General features: G+C 43.6%; 1 protein-coding gene across 1 annotated transcript in view; it reads left to right on the top strand.

Annotated features, from left to right (window-relative positions):
• LOC109305469 (gamma-aminobutyric acid receptor subunit gamma-3) overlaps nucleotides 1-17593 on the top strand; it is a 283352-nt gene extending 265759 nt beyond the window's left edge. Inside the window, exons 6-8 of the mRNA XM_019528473.1 lie at nucleotides 2419-2615; nucleotides 4687-4716; nucleotides 15073-17593. Coding sequence (XP_019384018.1) covers nucleotides 2419-2615; nucleotides 4687-4716; nucleotides 15073-15351 — 506 coding nt within the window. The 3' untranslated portion in view covers nucleotides 15352-17593. The remainder of the gene's footprint in view (nucleotides 1-2418; nucleotides 2616-4686; nucleotides 4717-15072) is intronic.
• Nucleotides 17594-19103: the final 1510 nt, after the last annotated feature.

The following is a 19103-nucleotide window of genomic DNA, read 5'->3' as shown; positions in this document are numbered from 1 at the left end:
GTGCTGCTGAGAGGGTCAGCCCCTAACCTATAACCATAATGCTGGTTCCCTCTCCCCAGGTGCAGCACCTTGCACTTGTCCTCGTTGAACCACATCCTGTTCAGATCCACCCACTTCTCTAACCTATCCAGGTCTGTCTGGATGCGGTGCCTGCCTGCCGGTGTATTCACTTTACCCCACAGCTTGGTGTCATCAGCAAACTTGAACAGGGTGCTCTCCGCACCCTCGTCCAGGTCACTAATGAAGATGTTGAATAGCACCGGCCCAAGGACCGAGCCCTGGGGGACTCCGCTGCCTACACCCTCCCAGGTCAACATCAACCTGTCCACCACCACCCTCTGGGTTCACTTCTGGAGCCATTTTGCCACCCATGTGACAGTGCATTCATCAGTGCTGCAGCCCCTCAGCTTGCCCACCAGAATTGGGTGGGACACTGTGTTGAAGGCCTTCTGGAAGTCCAAGAAGATGACATCGACTTCCTCCCTCCCATCTAAGCTCTTTGTTACCTGGTCATAGAAAGAGACCAGGTTAGTCAGGCAGGATTGGCCTTGCACAAACCCATGCTGGTTACCCCTCTACATCACTTCAGCAGTTTCCATCTTATTTCAATGGTTACTGTAAACTCAAGCCACAAAGAAGTTTCTAATTTTTGTGTAAAAGGTTTGTAATCCTCAAGGAAATAGTCTAAAAATGGAAAAATAAACCTGTCACAGTAAGAACAATTTCCATATCTTAAAAATGCACATAACTGCATACACAAACACATAGGGTGCATCTACATATGCTATTAAGGCAATGCAATAAACTCCAAAGTAGTTCACATCAGAGTTAACTGCTCCCAGGTGCAGTGTCTGCAAGTGTGCCTAGGACTGCAGCAATTAGAGCCACGGCAGAGCAGCCCAAGGCTGGCAGGGGACACAAGAGGTCAGCCCTGGGCTTTGGGTAGTGGCATCAGGTGGCATAACAGGTGGGAGGAGCTGCGGGTATGGCTGCTGGCTGGTTTGGTTGACAGGGCACAACTTGTGCTCAGCTATCACCATCCACATGAGTGTTTGATCTCAACTAATTATTCCACTGTAAAATATACTGTCCTGAAGAGGACTATCTTATGTCAGAGTTAATTAATTTACTGCACCCTAATACCAGCATGTGTAGACAGTGATACTTTATTGCAGAACTAATTGGTCAGCCCCGCAGTAAAGCCCATGTGTAGAAACATCCACAGATTTCAATTCCACTATACCCTAAATTGTTGGGTTTCAACATACTTTACATCAAGATAAGTCACATTAGATTATATTATCACTCCATCCTTTAAAGTACTAGATTTCTGGTGGGGATTCTGAACTAAGCCCATATTTCATTCAAGGTAGAGTTGAAGTTCATATACATTTCTATTTTCTTCCAGTCTCTAAAGGCCAGCTGCTACTAGCCTTGACTACTACAGACTTTGGCCAAGGTGGCACTTCTCTTGAGTGCAGTAGTTGTTTAGTGTATTATCAGGTGTAGGTTTGGTAGGTCATGCTGAATTCTTCTATCTATTCATATGAAATACAGCAACTGAATGACTGAAGAAGCTATAAATAACCTATAGACAACCTATAAACAATGACACTGAGGGATAAGGCTAGAGTGACAGTTTTAGATTTGATATTGATTGCAGAGCATCGTCAGTAGCCTGGGGCAGGTCTTCAATGCAACCACTACAATAATAAATAGGACATTCCTCCATGATGTGTGTTATAGTTTGGATTTTGCTACACTCACACTTGGGGTCTTTAATAAAATTCTATTTATGCAGTAGGCAGTTACATCTACCTTATCCAGTACAAACCTTGTTTAATGTTGTCCAGCTCTGCCTTGAGCAAAGCCAGGGAATTTAGATGAGAAATTGTGAAGTCTGTGATGAGAAATGTACTTAATGTTGTCAATTGTGTTCTATTTCTGGATCCATTTTTTCTTGATGTCTGCATCCCTATTGATAGCTTTAGCTGGTCTCTTCTTTTTTTCTTTTTTCTTTTTCTTTTTTGTTGAACACTGACTATATAACAAAACAAAGCTTTGTGAGGGACATATTATTTCCATCAATATTTTTTCAGGGTTTTTAATAATAAAAGACTTGTTTTTTATTCCTCTTTTTACTAATTTTTTCTACCCTTTTTTATATTTTGCCACTGAACTGAATAAAGGATGAATCACAAATAGGGAGGAGGAATGAAAATGGAAAGGAAAAATGTGGCAGATTTCAGTTTCTCATAGAAAATTTGAAACGTCTAAGGGAAAAAATATTTCCTTTAAAATGTTTTGTGCAATATACAAGTGGCTCTCCTGTTGTGTTTTATGTTAGCAACAGACCACTAACAACAGATCATTTTTATTGGGTGGACTTTAGTTCCTTTTTTGTATTTGTGTGTGCAGGTATCACCACAGTATTGACCATGACAACTTTGAGTACCATTGCAAGAAAGTCTTTACCTCGTGTCTCCTATGTCACAGCCATGGATCTTTTTGTGACTGTGTGCTTTTTATTTGTCTTTGCTGCTCTAATGGAGTATGCAACCCTCAATTACTACTCAAGCTGCAAAAAGCCAACCTGTACCAAGAAGAAAAAGTCGGTAAGATGTGATCATTTCAGATTTTTAATTAATTGTATGGAATGCAGGCAGAAAGTGATTCTTCCTCTGTCTACAGAAAATTGAGTAACTGAGGGGCTATGGAGGTGTGGCACAGGTATCTGGAATTGAAGGGGAGGAATGTAATAGGAGACAGAAGTGATCTTGGGGTATATCATAAGGTCAGTCCAATAAAAAGAAATTGAGTTGCAGTAGGGATGAACACAGTAAGAAAATACAAATGTGGGAAGCCTGCAGAAAGTGAGTAGATTGCAGAAAATGAATTTGTGGTCTGTATAAAAAAGAAAATTAGAGGTTGATGTGTTCTTGATCAATATCTTTAAGACAGACAGGAGAGAGAGGTGGAGTGAAGAGTCTGAATGGGGGAGTTGCTTGGAGATGGCATGGAAGTGAGCATGTGTCTGCAGGCAGATAAGATACCCAAATTTAAGAATTAAATTTATGAATAGCAGAACCATGTGAAACTAATTTAATTGTACAATATGTAGTGTGTCCCTTGCCACAGCTAAACAATCCATTTACTGGGGACTTATTTTAACCCAAAGTGACAAGCAACCAACACTTCGCTTTTAAATTAACAACCCATAGAATACATTCTTTCTGCCTCCCTCTAGAATTTGCACTACTTAAAAGGGACACATTTAAATCATGAGGAAAATGCAAGCATGAAGGCACTGCTTTGTGGGGGATTCTGTTTGTTTGTTTGTTTTGTGAAAAAGAAAAAAAGAGGGCGTTAATACATAAAACTTGTGGTGCTCTGGTGTGGTGCCAGAGGACTGGAAGAGGGCCAACATGGTTCCTATCTTCAAAAAAGGGAGGAAGGAAGACCTGGGAAACTATAGGCCAGTTAGTCTTACCTCGATCCTGGGTAAGCTTTTTGAGAGAATTATCCTGGCACATGTCCACGAGGGGCCAGTAAGGGACATTATGCTTAGGGGCAACCAAAATGGGTTCATTAGAGATGGGTGTGACTAGAAATAACAGTCACAAGCTGGCAGAGGGTAAATTCAGATTAGACATCAGGAGGCACTACTTCACGGTCAGGGCAGCTAGGATCTGGAACCAACTTTCAAGCGAAGTGGTGCTGGCTCCTACCTTGGGAATCTTTAAGACAAGGCTAGACAATCACCTTGCTGGAGTTGTTTGACCGCAGTACCCTTTCCTGCCATGGCTGGGGGTCAGACTTGATGATCTGCTCAGGTCCCTTCCGACCCTACCAACTATGAAACTATGAAATATGGGAAAAGATAGGATTTGGGAAATACGCTATGGTGGGGCACAGCTGGGGTGCTCACCATGCAACTTGGACTGCAGCTGGCTAGGGAAGAGACAGCAGTGAGGGCAGCTGGGAAAATATCCTGAGGATTTTTTTTAAAACAAGAAGGTGTGTGGTGGAGCAGCAGTGGGGTGCCCGCCACTCTGGGGAGTGAAAGAGACTTCACCGAGTGGGAGGCGGTGCCAGTGCAGTCCGTAATAGGGCAGAATGCGAGAGGCCTAACACTGTTCTAAACTGGGCCCAGACTCAGGCCAGAGCAGAGCACAGGTGTTAGGAATATCTGCGAAGCTTGGGATGCACTACAGCGGTGGTTGGAGCTGCATACATAGGCCCAGAAGAACAGGGCATCATTCAAAGAGCAGCCTTCTACCTAATTAAGACCCTAATCATTTAACAATAAGGCATGGCAGGAGAGAGAGATGGGCAAACAAAAATGACAGTGGATGATGAGGATGGCTGAGTATAGAGAATGACAATTATAAAGTGGTTATATTTTAAGGCATACAAATCTAGATGAGGGTGTGATGCAACCCTGATGAGATGTAGTAACTGAAAATGTGACAATTTAAGTAGGATGAGAATAAAAGCTTTGCTATTTTCTACTAAATATATTAACGTAATTAGGTGATGATGGGATTGTGGAATAAAAAATATCAGTATTAAACTTATGTGTGATTTTCCTACTTTTTAATGTGTATTTTAAGAAATGTTATTAAACCTGGATGACTATAAAGCAAATGTTTTATTCTTCTAAATAATTCTCTTGTTTTATTTAAGCTACCCGATGTCAGTTTTGGTCACATGTTGGTAAGTACACCATTTTTATTTAAGGACAGTAAAGGAGGAATATCAAGTTGCTGACACCCACTTCAAAATATCCATGGAGGAAGCTTTAATGTCATGTCATGCTGTACCTGATCTAACTGTGAATGTTTTTCTTTTTTGTTAAAAGGTCAGTTTGTTTTGGGCAATAGAAGAGGAACAACAGAGCTGCCTCTTGCTATATATACTTGCCACGTGATGTGGGGTGATCAAATCTGGCATCTTTGGTTGTGTCTTATTCTTAGCCAAAACATTTTGCATATCTGCTTTATAAAAAGAATATAGAAATACATATTAAAAAATCATAAACACATTTAATGGATTTAAAATTCTCAAAAACTAAGAAGTAATTAGTTTTAAAATGTTAATTTATTTTCATTGTACATAATAAAATATCTGTACAAGTGTTAAACTATTCTTTGGATAGTGAAGGCAAACAATTTTCAAGCACAGCGTAATGCTGTTTCATCCCCAAATTGGGTGATTGCTTCCAGTTAGTTATTTCTGAATGCAGAATTGTGGTAGGTGGGTGCTGAATTACACATACACTTTTATAGATAAACAGTGTGGAAATCTGGTTGAATATTCTGATTTATATATGACAGATACAGCTAAATATATTGAAAAGAATAAAACCTAGACTTTTTCATATCTTGAGGTTTGGGCTGTTTAAGTTTCTAATTTAACATAGATAATTTTTAACGTTAGCTTTTAAAATTGAATAACCTTGTCTTGAAGAAAAGAGAGCGGGGAAAGTGATGCCCTTTCTAATGTGACTATTTAAAATTCTGAGTTTGAAATTTACACCTTTGAGATTGTAACAGGGCCCCTACTGAGACCCTGTTACTAAAGGGATGTGGACAGCTGAAGACCATTACAACTTGGGGAGTGGGCCCTGCCCACGGAGAACCAATGAGGCCTGGACCCAAAGGATAAGAGGGAGAGAAGGTGAAGGAGAAATTGCCTTCGGATACAAGAGAACAAGGTCAGGGTTAATTGAGAACCCAGGAGAAGAAAAGAAGTGAAAAGGATTCTGACCAGAGAGCCCTGAGGTTGGGACGCCAGAAGACAGGTCAGATGTGAGACGGATGACTGATCGGGTAATTAGACTGCATTTTGATGAGTGTGGGGAGAAGCAGAGTCACACCGTAGGCTGGAGCCACAGCTGGCATTAAGGATCGGGAAGGCTATGTCGATCTGAAAGGGCAGCGGGAGGTACGACCCCTGTCCAGACCCCTAAAGAGTCCAGGTGAAGCCAGAACCGCCCCCCCCCCCCCCCCCGAGTACAGAGAGACACCAAGGGTTGAGAGGACAAGCCCCAACTGTGGGAGAGCCATGGAGCCTGCATGCCAGCTGCCAGGGAAAGATGCAGGCAGCAACTGTAACAAGCCACTAATGAGATAATTAGTGGTGGATACCAGGACTTTGCGCGGTACTTACCAATTGTACTAGTGGACTGGGACCAGCCAGGAGACTTGGGGAGGGATCCCCGAGATTGGGCTGTTGGACTGCTTCTTTCTCCAGAGGGGGTTCCTGTAAATAGTAGAAAGAAAAGAGCTGAATAAAAGCACCTGCATTATACCCGATCCAGAGTGGTACTTCCCGTGGGTACTCCCTCAAATAACACCCCTTCCTCCCTATTTCTATTAAGATCCAAATCTTGGCAGGAGAGAATCAAGAGGCTTGGGTGGGGGGTAATCTATGCGGACCCACTGACAAAGTGGTGCATTGGCCAGGAACCCGGGTGGCTGGCCAGACACTATGGATACACAGGTACCCACAGACTGGCAGGAGACACACAGCCTCACGCTGAGACTTCTCCAGGGTCAGCAGGCTCAATTGGAGGAGATGGTGAGAATGCGGAACCAAGAGACCCAGCTGTAGGCCCGTCAGCAGGACCTTTATGAACAGCTCGCAGCCCAACAGACCTCCGTGGTAAGAGAAGGGGGTGGGCAAGGACTGCCCCGGATGACAGGGGAAGATGACATCAAGGCCTACTTAGAGGCATTCGAACAGGTGGCAATGGTTGCAAAATGGGACCCGGTGAATTGGCTGTTAAGTTGGGGCCACTCCTTATTGGCCCGGCCCAGGCTGCCTACCAGGCCTTCAGAAGGACCAAGGCACAGGACTATATGAAGGTGAAATCTGCAATCCTGTATCGATTAGAAATTTCACCAGAGACATACTGGCACAAATTCCGGGCCAGAAAGGGACCCAAAGGGTGCCAGCCTTGACTGTTAATCCAGACACTTTGAGACCTAGCGAATCAATGGTTAAGGCCAGAGGAGCATACTTCTCTGGAGATAGTAGACAGGATAGTGCTGGAACAATTTTTAATGGATCTCATGGGTAGTGCCTAGAGGTGGGTCTGGTGCCATCAACCTAAGATGGTGGAGGAAGCCCTCCACCTAGCAGAAGATTATGCCGCAACAGAGGGGAAAGGAGAAACACCCAAGACAGAGAAAAGCGGCGGGCCAACTTCTGCCCCCCAGCTGAACACCACTGCCCCTCCTAGGCAAGGAGAGGTCATACAAAGGGAGGTACGCACAGAGGGCTACTCCGAGGTGAGATGTTACCAGTGTGGGGAGAGAGGCCACACTTCCCAGTTTTGTCCTAGTGGAGTCCCTGATCTCAGTCCTAGAATGGAAAGGCACGACGAGAAAATGGACTGCAGTTTTGGCTGGCATAGAGGCCCTGATCAGAAGAGCAAGCCAGTAGTGGAGGTCCGAGTAGGTAACACAGTTATACCGGCTGTAGTAGATACAGGATGCTCCCAATCTATGGTATGCAGTGATTTGTTGCCTTCACATCTAGGGAGCCCCAGCACCCCAGTCTCCATGATATGTATGCACGGCGCGGTCTACACCTACCCACGAAGAAAGCTGGAGCTCTTGGTACTAGGATGGACAGAAGAGATCCGGGCTGGGATAGCCAAAACCTTGCCCTGTCTGATACCGCTGGGGTTGGATTGGCCACACCTGGGGGAGGTAGTTTGCTAGTGGATGCCAGATGTACCTGGGGAAGGTGAAGGGAGAGCCCAGACCCTCTACTTCAGGGACGCAGAAGAAAGTTTGAACATTGATTGGATGATGGAAGAAGGAAGCTTTCACCAAGAACAACGATGAGAGCCCTTGTTCCAGAACTTATGGAAATCCCAGCGTGAAGAGCCAGAGGGAATGACTGGGACTGCCCCAAGACCCCCTTGAACCTCGCGTTACGAGGTAAGAAGGGGTCTACTTTACTGGGTAGAAGACATAGAAGAGGGAGGAGAGAGAGCCCAGTTCCTTGTGCCCCGGAGATACTGGGAGGGCTTGTTACAGATCGCCCATACCCTGCCTATGGGAGGACACCTAGGGCACAATAAGATGGAGGCCAGACTCAAACAAAAAGTCTTTTGGGCTGGCATATATAAATTGTCAGAAAGATTCTGTGCAGAATGTCCGGAATGTCAGAAGACAGGGAGGGGGGTAAAACCAACGAGAGTCCCTTTAGTACCCATGCCCCTGATCAAGCATCCGTTTGACCGTATCGCCTTGGACATAGCTGGGCCCTTCCTGCATAGCAGGGCAGGATACCAGTTTATTCTGGTGATTATAGATTATGCCACTCAGTTCCCCAAGGCCGTGCCATTGAGATCAGTGACGGCCCCAGCGATAGTTACCGCATTACTGCGATGGATTTCCTGGGTGGGGATACCCCAGGAGATTTTAACCAACTAGGGAAAGAATTTTATGTCCAAAATTCTAAAAGGAGTTTGCCAGGTGCTGAAGATAAAGCAGTTATGCACCTCAGTATATCATCCCCAGACAGATGGGCTGGTAGAGCGGTTTAACCGTACCCTTAAGGGAATGCTCAGGGCATGTATACAAGGCAATCCCTGGGAGTGGGATGCCCTGTTGGCCCCATTGCTTTTTGCTATAAGAGAAGCCCCACAGGCCTCAATGGGATTTGCCCCATTTGAATTATTTTATGGTCACAAAAACCTTGAAAAAACTCCAATCATTTCTGGGGTTTGCCAGTTATTATTGGTGGTTCATCTCTAACTTTTCAGAAAAGGCAGCCCCGCTGACAGAATTGACAAAGGGATGCCGCAGCCCAACCTCCTGGAACTCAGAAGCCCCAAGCCTTTGATTAGTTGAAGGATGTATTATGTCAATACCCAGCCCTGTATATGCCAGACTTTCAGAAACCTTTTTTCCTACAAACCTATGTGTCGGCAGTTGCACTAGGCGCCATATTATTTCAAAAGGAACAGGAAGCTATAAGACCAGTGGCGTTTGCTAATAGAAAACTTAAACCCACTGAGGCCCATTACTCTACCATAGAAAAAGAATGTCTGGCAATATGATGGGGCATAGAACTCTTTCAATACTACCTATTAGGCAGGAAGTTCATGCTTATCATGGACTACATACCCCTCCAGTGGCTAAGTACAGCAAAATCAAATAATGCTAGACTTATGAGATGGTCTCTAGCATTACAACCTTTCTGTTTTGCAGTGGAACATCAAAAGGGATGGAGAAGTGGAAATGTAGATTTCTTATCCCGCCTGGAGACATCCCTATCTAAGACACAATATCCAGGAAAAGAGATACACCAGAAAGTTAAGGATCTTATGAAGTGAGCAAGAATGGTCAAAGAGAAGTTCTGGCCCTTTCTTTGTTTTTTTTTTCTTTTTCCCTCCCTCCCTGGGGGCATAGGACTAAGTACTTGGAGAGGGAGGTGTGTAACAGGGCCCCGACTGAGACCCTGTTACTAAAGGGACGTGGACAGCTGAAGACCTACAACTCGGGGGTGGGCCCCGCGCATGGAGAACCAATGAGGCCTGGACCCAAAGGATAAGAGGGAGAGAAGGTGAAGAAATTGCCTTGGGGCACAAGAGGACAAGCTCGGGGTTAATCAAAACCCCAGGAGAAGAAAAGAAGTGAAAAGGATTCTGACCTGTGATACCAGAGAGCCGTGAAGTTGGGACTTCAGAAGACAGGTCAGATGTGAGACGGACGACTGACTGGGTAATTGGACTGCATTTTGGTGAGTGCAGGGAGAAGCGGAGCCACGCCAATTGTATTAGTGGACTGGGACCAGAAAGAAAAGAGCTGAATAAAAGCACCTGCATTATACCCAATCCAGCATGATACTTCCCACGGGTACTCCCTCAAACAACACCCCCTTCCTCCCTATTTCTATTAAGATCCAAGTCATGACAAGCAAGAATCAAGAGGCTTGTGGGGGAGGTACTCTGCGTGGACCAGCTGACAGAGATGAATGAACTAAGAAAATGATGTGTTCTTGTTTTCTGCCACTATTGTTTCACTGAAGATGCTTTTGTTAAATGTTACCTTAGTATTTTGATAGCTTCATCACAGCAAATAAAAAGATAGGAATTTAAGTTCTCCAAATGAAAATATATAGCTTGGGGAAATAAAGTGCTCAATATAGAAAAATTGTGAAGAGATCAAATAACTGCAGTTTTATTCACCCAGTTTTCTTGTGCCTTTGATGATAAAGCAGCTTTTAATAGTTGTGTGCTTGTACTGTGTCTTTTAAAGAGTACATATACCAAAAATAAATGAAATAGTGAATTTTATGAGGGTTGATGCGGAAAGGATGCATTTTTCTTAACATTGTAGTACTGCTGTTGATGGAGATGTGTTTTACTAGGCTCCTATAATCATAGCAGGTGAGTGCTGACTATGAGATAGTAATTTTTCAAGTCTATCTTAATTTCTTTCCCTTGCCCTCACCCAGCATTTTAAAAAAGGTTTACCTCCTTATAGAGAATGTCATGTGTAACATGCACAGAACTAATTTGCTCAGCTATTTTTTAATTACTGGATTTGGAAAGCCACTGGTTTTGGATCTAGGCACATGGGGATTTCCTGACAGGAAGGATCTTTTATGTGGTGTAGATGCAAGATCTACACAAATTTGTAAGGCTAGAGAATACTGTGCTTTGTCTAATCCCATTTGGTACATAGTGACACACTGGCACGTGTAAATGCTGCAGGGTAGGTTTACTCTAGAGTAAATTACTCTAGAGTGAACCCACCCCAGGCAGGTGTCTACACGTGCGAGGATATAGAAACAGATTTACTGCTCCTGGCTGCTGCAGCCAGGAAGAGCTCTAGGTTCCCCCTGGGTGACAGCTCAGGGGCTGGCAGGGAGCATGAGAGATTGCTGGGAGATCGCTCCCTGCCTCTGGGAGCTACCTGCTGCCAGCGTGGGTCCTGTCAATGGAGCCAATGTCCCCCTCCCCTGGCACCAGGGAGCTCCCAGCCCCAGCTTCCCAACCGGGGGGGGCAGGGGGCTTGGAAAGAGCTGCAGGGGAAGGGCAGGTCTCAGCCTCCCGCCCTGATATGCCAGTGGGGCAGCCAGCAGCAAGTCTCCAGCTGGGCAGGGAATACAGCTAGCAGCAAGCTGGGGGGCTCACTGCTAGCTGCCTCACTGGCAGATCGGGGCACAGTGCTGGGACCTGCCCTCCCCTGCAGCTCTTTCCCAGGCCCACGCTTTGATTGCCCAACTGGGGCATGGGGCTGAGACCTGCCCCTAACTGGGACAATTCTCAGATACCCACAGGCTGCTCAGGAAAGTCTGAATGTGCAGCCTGGAGGTCCTCCAGTCTGCATGTGAAGACTTTCCCAGGCAGCCCAGGGCTGGCTGGGAACTGTCCCAGTCAGGGGCAAGGTCGCAGCCAGCTCTAGGCTAGTTGCAGAACAGTCCCCATGCAGGCAGCTCCCAGCAAATTACTGCATAGTAAGCCTCTGCACATATAGACAGTGATCCTACTGCACAGTAATTTGTACTAATCTGAAGTAAAGCATCTCATGTAGATTCACCCAGTAACTTTAGAAGCACCACCAATTGACAGCTTAAAACATCCAAAAAAGGTAATCTATTCTTAAATTGGCCTTTCCTCCATTTTCAGAGCTAAGGAGAGACTTGATACAACAGAAAAACTGGACTACTAATGGGCAAAAACAGGCTTTATTTTGTTGTTTGCTACTCTAAGGAACTTTTGGAATACTGAATCTATTCTTTTCAATTTAAGTCAACTGGAAATATTTCCCTCAAGTCTTCTTTAAAAAATACTAATATGGGGCTGGCATGGAAAATGCAGCCCCAAAGTAGAAAGCTTCAGAAATCCCAAATATGTGGAAAAGAAAGGTTGGTATAACAAAACTCCACTTGTACCTGAGCTATAGATTTTGCTACTTTACTGTATTACAATCTGGTATGGTGGAATTTTATACCAATACAAGATTCCTAGAGCTAAAATGGATTCCACATGGTATCAGTGTATAATATTGATTATATTGAATGCTGTTGTTGTTGTTTATGTAGCAGTATTGATATGGATAGTGATACACAGATGAGAACTTTTTTTTCATAATAATTAATATTAGTCATATTTACAACACACTAATATTGCACTACTAATAATACTGATGTTAATAATAATAAGTGATACTAATTTAGTATTAAAGGGCAATTAGAAGAAGAGGTTGTAGGGATGACAAAAAGAAAAACAAAAGAAAATAAAATTGTTCATAGTTTCATAGTAGCTAGGGTCAGGAGGGACTTGAACAGATCATCTAGCCTGACCCCCTGCCACAGGCAGGAATGAATGCTGGGTTCGCAAGACCCCAGGCAGGTGATCATCCAACCTCCTCATGAATTTGCCCCAGTAGGGGTGAGGACCACTTCCCTGGGAAGTTGGTTCCAGATTTTGGCCACCCTAACTGTAAAAAATTGCCTTCTGATCTCTAACCTAAACCTATTCTCCATCAGCTTATTACCATTGTTCCTTGTCACCCCAGGTGGTGCTGGGGAGAAAAGGGCTCTACCTATTTGCTGTTGATCTCCCCAGAGGAGTTTGTAGGCAGCCACCGGGTCCCCCCTCAGCCTCCGTTTGCTAAGGCTGAACAGGTTCAGGTCCCTCAGTCTCTCCTTGTAGGGTCTGTCCTGCTGCCCTCTCACCAAGCAGGTGGCCCTCCTCTGAACCCTCTCCAGGTTGGCCACATCCCTCTTGAAGTGCAGTGCCCAGTACTGGATGCAGTACTCCAACTGCGGCCTGACCAAAGTTGCAAAGAGGGAGAGTATCACCTCTCTGAACTGGCTTGAGATGCATCTCTGGATGCATGACAGGGTATGGCTGGCCTTGCTGGTTGCAGTCTGGGATTGGCGGCTCATGTTCATCTTGGAGTCAATAATGACTCCAAGATCCCTTTCCGCCTCTGTGCTTTCAAGAGGGGAACTCCCCAGCCTGTATGTATGCCTTGGACTCCTCCCAAGGTATAGATAGCACCCTGCATTTGTCTACGTTGAACCCCATCCTATTCTCGTCTGCCCACTTTTGTAGTCTATCTAAATTTATTTGCAGCCTCTCTCTCCCTTCAAGTGTATCTACCTTGCCCCACATCTTAGTGTCATCAACAAACCTGGACAGCGTGCTTTCCTCCCCCTTGTCCAAGTCGCTGATGAAGATATTAAACAGTGTGGGCACGAGGACTGAGCCCTGGGGTACCGCACTGCTTACATTTCACCAGGTTGAGTACAACCCGTCAACTACTACTGTCTGGGCACGCCCTGTCAGCCAATTTTTTATGCATCCAACTGTGTAGGCATCAATGCCACAGTCGCTTGATTCATTGATGAGGATGGGGTGAGAGACAATGTCAAAGGCCTTCTTAAAGTCTAGAAAGACTACATCCACAGCAACACCATCATCCAAGGATTTACTCACCTGGTCATAAAAGGCAACCAGGTTGGTCAGGCAGGACCTGCTTTTGATGAACCCATGCTGATTGCCCCTGATCATGATCTCCCCTGCTGGCCCCCCACAGATGTGCTCATTGATCTTCCCAAGCACCAAGGTGAGGCTTACAGGCCTATAGTTACCTGGGTCCTCCTTCCTCCCTTTCTTGAAAATTGGGACCACATTATCCAGTTTCCAATCCCCCAGCACCTGGCCAGATGACCACAGATGCTCATACAGCCAGGCCAGTGTTCTTCTAAAGCATTATAACAAAGTGAAACCATGCAACTTGTTTCCTTTTTTTATACCTCAAGAATTGGGTACATTCTTTTCGAGTCTGATTGAAAGGTCAATGAAGTTGATATGAGTCTTTCCACTAATTTCTGTAGAAGAGGTAAAATTTGCAGGGGGAGGGTGTTTGGTGCACAGAGAGGAAGAGCCAGGTATAGGTGAAGGAACTACATGAAAAGAAAATGGTGTGACAGCATATAAAAAGCAGACAATATAAAGACAGAAGAAAGAGCCTAGAGTTGAAGTGAAGGTGGAGGTGGAACTGTGTAGAGCCTTGAAGTTGAGGGGTCACTGGTTCTGTTTATTATTAGAATAAATGCTATAAGATAGGCCATATCCACACATGGTATGGATGTTTGGTTCCCTGGGGACAACTAGCAGTGGCGCAGCTTGCGCTGCCACTAATTCTCCTCAGGGAACACCCATGCCATAAGCCTCTGGCACATGGCAAATTACCTTGGCCCCAGCAGCCTTACCTGGGGTCCTGGGGGCCTCACGGGGCTGCAGCTGCATTGCTTCTGCCACATGGAATCTAGCCAACAGCAGAGTACAGCTCCAGATGGCCAGGATCTGGCTTTGGGTGGTGCCACTCCTCTTTTTTTTGTCTGTGGGGTTTTTTGTCCCCTGGATATTCAGAGGTCAAAAAAAACTTGAGTGCTGCTCCGTTGCAATGTTGAGAACAACTGAATGTTCAGTATGTGACACTGCAGGTGTGTCTACAATACCACATACTGCATGGCCACACTCATCTGTATGTGGCCATAGTGTCTAGTGATGTTAATATGAAAGTTGGCACTGATAATGGCTGTCTTATTCCACTTATGTATGTATGTATTTGTTTGTTTGGTATTTTTCTGGTTACTCTTAATCATTCTAAGCTTAGGTGACATTAATACTGATGTGTTTGCTAACAGGAATGACTGCATGTGAGGGGCCCCTGTAAAACAGCTAGTAGACTCACGTATTTGATGACCACATCCTAGTTACTGCTCTAACAACATTCTTAAATAACTTAAGCAACAATTGATTTTGCAGATGATAGACTGATTGTGTAAGTGAACACTTGAGATTCCCATGGAGAATATGCCCTGAAAATTCATTTAGGTGGCCACTGCATATCATAATCACTCTATCAAAATACATTTGCAAAGGTATATGTTAGTAATAAATAAGTTGATATCTAAATCTAGAAGTCCAAAAGCATCAGTTGCATATGCTCAGCCTCTCTTTCACCATGTCTATAAGTGCTGATTATGTAAACTAAGGTTTCTTTTTAATCTGTTTTTTTCCCCCAGAACTATTCTGTACTTGATATGAGACCACCACCTACAGTCATCACATTGAACAATGCCATGTACTGGCAAGAATTTGAAGAGGCTTGTGTCTATGAGTGTCTGGATGGGAAAGACTGCCAGAGCTTTTTCTGTTGTTACGAAGAATGTAAATCAGGTTCATGGCGGAGAGGACGAATTCACATAGACATCTTAGAACTGGACTCCTATTCAAGGGTCTTTTTTCCTACATCATTCTTGCTGTTTAACCTGGTCTACTGGGTTGGATACCTCTACCTTTAAATGTTGCCTGTAGTAGTGAAGGCTACTCTTTTCACACTGCGTGGGAATGGTGAACATGAAGAAGAGGAGGGCATGGCCAGTTTCATCTCAAATTACAGAGGCCACGTTACCTTTTATCATCACAGAAACTGATGAAGGATTTTAAGATGTAATTGCCTGAAAAAGAAAAATCTTGGATTCTCCCTACTGCTAGTCATTTTAAGTACAGGATTCTTACTAAATTCAGCTGAATATGTAGTGTGAGCAATGTTTATTATTTCTTATATAATGAAACCTTTATTATTCTCCCTTGACACACAAATATGCAGAATTCAGGCAAGGAAACAAATGTGAAACCTTTGATTTGGGTTCTTCATTCATATGCTCTCTTCAGTTTTCCCCTATCCCTGGAGCTCAAGCAATGCCCACTGGTACTGGCTAGCCGTGGTGCAACTAGAACCAAGAACAACCCAAGCTACCCAATTGTGCTGAAGCCTCCACCGTTGCTTGGAAAAATCATCATAGAAAAAGACCATTCCTCCAGTCCTGTCAAGCCATGGAAGTTCCCTTCTCCTGTAAAGCTCTGGGATTAATGTGTTTTGGCCCTTCCTACCTATATTGGTTTTAATTTCAGGTGAAAAAGCTGATTTACAAGAATACTCAGATCTGTTACCAATCTCTGAGATGGCTGCAGGTAGAACTTTTAAAGCATTTTAAAGCCTTTAACTGTCATGTTTTGACTGGAAACACGGTGGTAACTGATTTCTAAAATAGTTTACTTGAAACTGGGCAAGACTTCTGCTTCTACGTGTTGTTGTAGCAGGCTATAGTTGATAGGTATGAGTAAGTTCACTATTTAATAATACTAGGGATATGTGATTTTTTGCAGATTGTGATTTAATAAAGTTCACCCATGTTTTCTTGGGGTTTTTTACATCCCCCCCGTTCAAATTATTTTCAGGCAAAAGATGAGGTTGTATTTCCACAAAGCTAAATCTGGCAGTCCTTACCTATAGAAGATTGCCACTGAGTGTGAATTAGGGACTAAAAATGTTGTTCTGTATAGAGCTATACAGCAGCTCAAGTGACTGTAGTGGATTTAAATCAAAGCAGTTAAGGAATATGACAAAGGTTAGGGATTTTGGCAGGGGAAGCAGGTGTTTTTTTCCCCCCAGCTGCCCACTAGATTTTAACCTGGAAAAACATTTTGAATTCTGGAATGTTTCACATACTGAATTCTTAAACTATTCATTTTGCAACATTTTAAATCTTTTTACAGTGTCCAGCTATTACTTTTTGACAAACACAGTTACTAACCTAATTACTAAACAGGCAAAACTCACTGAAAATCCAATAGAAATCAGTTTTCAGTGCCCTTTGACTGATAAAAAATGATTAAGACAAAAGCAGGATAACACATTTTGAAGTAAAGCATATCTACAATCATAAAAGGCAACTTTTTTCTCTTTTGTGAGACCAGTTAAACATATTCCAAAATGTATGCATCTTTCCCATATGCATTTGAACACAATGGACGGTAGAAGCTTAAAGATCAGTCCTTTGTATTCTCAGATGGAAGTAAAACTAAAATCCTGTAAAAAAACCCAAGGATTTAATACCCTGGCAACTTCAGATATGAGTAAATTAGTTATGTTCTTCAATACTAGTGCATCTCATCACTGCTTCTCAGTGCCTGCAGAGTATTTTTAATTGAATGAATATCTCAAAACATTAAATGTAGCTTTTCAAAATATTATTTTCTGGTTTCATTAAAGCATAGGCTAAGTATGAAATGTTAATAGACTGAAAGCTAGATATAGAAAAATAGTTTGTGTTTGACTTCTGCAGAATAGAAGTACTGGGCAAAATGCAACTTGCTCAGAATAGCATGGAAAGGCAATAGGACACTTTTTGGTTTGATAAGGAACCTTGTTTTAGTGAAATCTTACCTAATCCATTTCCTGCTAGACTTAAAATTGCATCTTCCCCTAGTAACAGATATTTTAATAATACTACTTTCCCTCAGTAATTTGCTATTCCTCTGTGAACAAAATATATTTTGTGCAAAATTGTGGGTGTTCTTTGTTGGGTTGAAGTTGCATTCTGAACAAAATGATTGGGAAGCTCATGAAGTGAGATAAAGCTAAATATCCAGGGCTGAAACTGTGAGCCACTTGTTGCTCTGATAACTGCCATCCTCACCCATACTTAAAAAATATCAAGTAATATTTTAAACTGAAGCAAGATAGTGAATCTATTTATCCTTTGGGAGCCTGATCCTGCAAACCCTCTTCACATGCTCAATGACTTCAATGGGAGTATTCTAGACCTTTGATTCATAAAGTGGTGTTAATTAAACAGCTGTATATATAAGTGAGCACTCTTGAAGTGCCTGTGGAAAGTGTCTGCTCCATTTGTAGACCCATCTGTTCTGCTGACCCATTGCTACCCAATCTATCTAAAAGCACACTGTACCCTCAGGTCCTTCCTTGGAAGATTAATTCTACTAAGTCTGTTTATAGTGCCTCTGTTTTATGAGTGCCTTCATAAACAGATGTCAAGACATGAAATTCCACTATTCCATCTTGTACAACAGTAAAACGCCAAACTAAGACATACTATTATTAAGCTTGAAAAAAAAGTAAAGGCGCACTTTTGTTGCTATTTTAGGACAGCTACAAAGCTCTTGCCCAAGTACACATACATGCACTCAATTTCTTTGCAGTTCTGGTTCTGTGTAGCTGAAAAAAACACCCCACCACAATGTTATATCCCTCTCTAGCCCTTTAAAAGAACCAAGAGTGAATCCGGAGAGAGGGGTATACAGTGGCACAGACATGCCGCCTTTAGATGTCTTACATGTGAGCTCTTAGCACAGGTTCTGCCAAGATCCCCCACCGGAGCCCACAGTGTAAGTACTGCTGCTGCCACTCATCCCCTCCCTTCTCCTGCTACTGAATTCAGTAAGGAGAGGGAGGGAGAGAAAGGGCAAACAGCAGCAACATTAACCCACTGGACTCTGTAGCTGTGCAAAAGCAGGGGCTCCAGACAGACCCCAGCCCAATCAGCTGATGAGCATACTTGTAATACGGCACCTCAGCAGGAGCCTGTGCTGACCAGGCAGTGAGCTCAGAGCTCTCTGTGCATGCACCGTACAGCCAAAGTAAGGTAGGGGGGAGGGGATGGCACATCTTCTTACCCCATTCTTGGATTTACTAATTATAAGAACCACTATTTCATGGCAACAGATCCAGCTTTACGTACTGAAACACATCACAATTTGAATACGTACTGAACAGGAGTATGTAGTTGCAGTATCTGCTTACTAATACTCGTGTCAAGCAATGTGCTCCTCTTCAGCTGGTCTGTTCTAGTATTTTACACTTCCTCATTTGGAACATTTGGAACAGTTAAGCTTAAATGTAGTACACTGTATGCAAGACAAGCAGCTGTAAGATGCTAGGTTCTGGTATGTGTTTTTATAACCATTGCTAGTTTTCTAGGTTTGTCAGCTTCAGTGTTCAGTCTTTCAGTGGCAAGTCAGACCCTGTGGGTGCTTCCAGATGAGTATGCACATGCAGTTTGTGGTGCTGCAGACCCATCTGCAATACCCCAAACTGCACGTATACATGTTCCCTGGTCTGTTAATTTGCAGCTCAGTGGTTTTTTCCTAACACCTTGAGATCCTGGTGTCAAAAAAAAACCACAGCAGAAAAAAGCAAGGCAGGACACATGGTGGCAGCATGCACTGCCTAAAACCAGAGCCTGACCAG

Source organism: Crocodylus porosus, unplaced genomic scaffold (genome assembly GCF_001723895.1).
Source record: "Crocodylus porosus isolate Cpor-Errol unplaced genomic scaffold, CroPor_comp1, whole genome shotgun sequence".
In the NCBI taxonomy this organism is placed as follows: domain Eukaryota; kingdom Metazoa; phylum Chordata; order Crocodylia; family Crocodylidae; genus Crocodylus; species Crocodylus porosus.
Note: the sequence above shows the minus strand (reverse complement) of the source record. Positions and strands in the feature narration are given on the sequence as shown.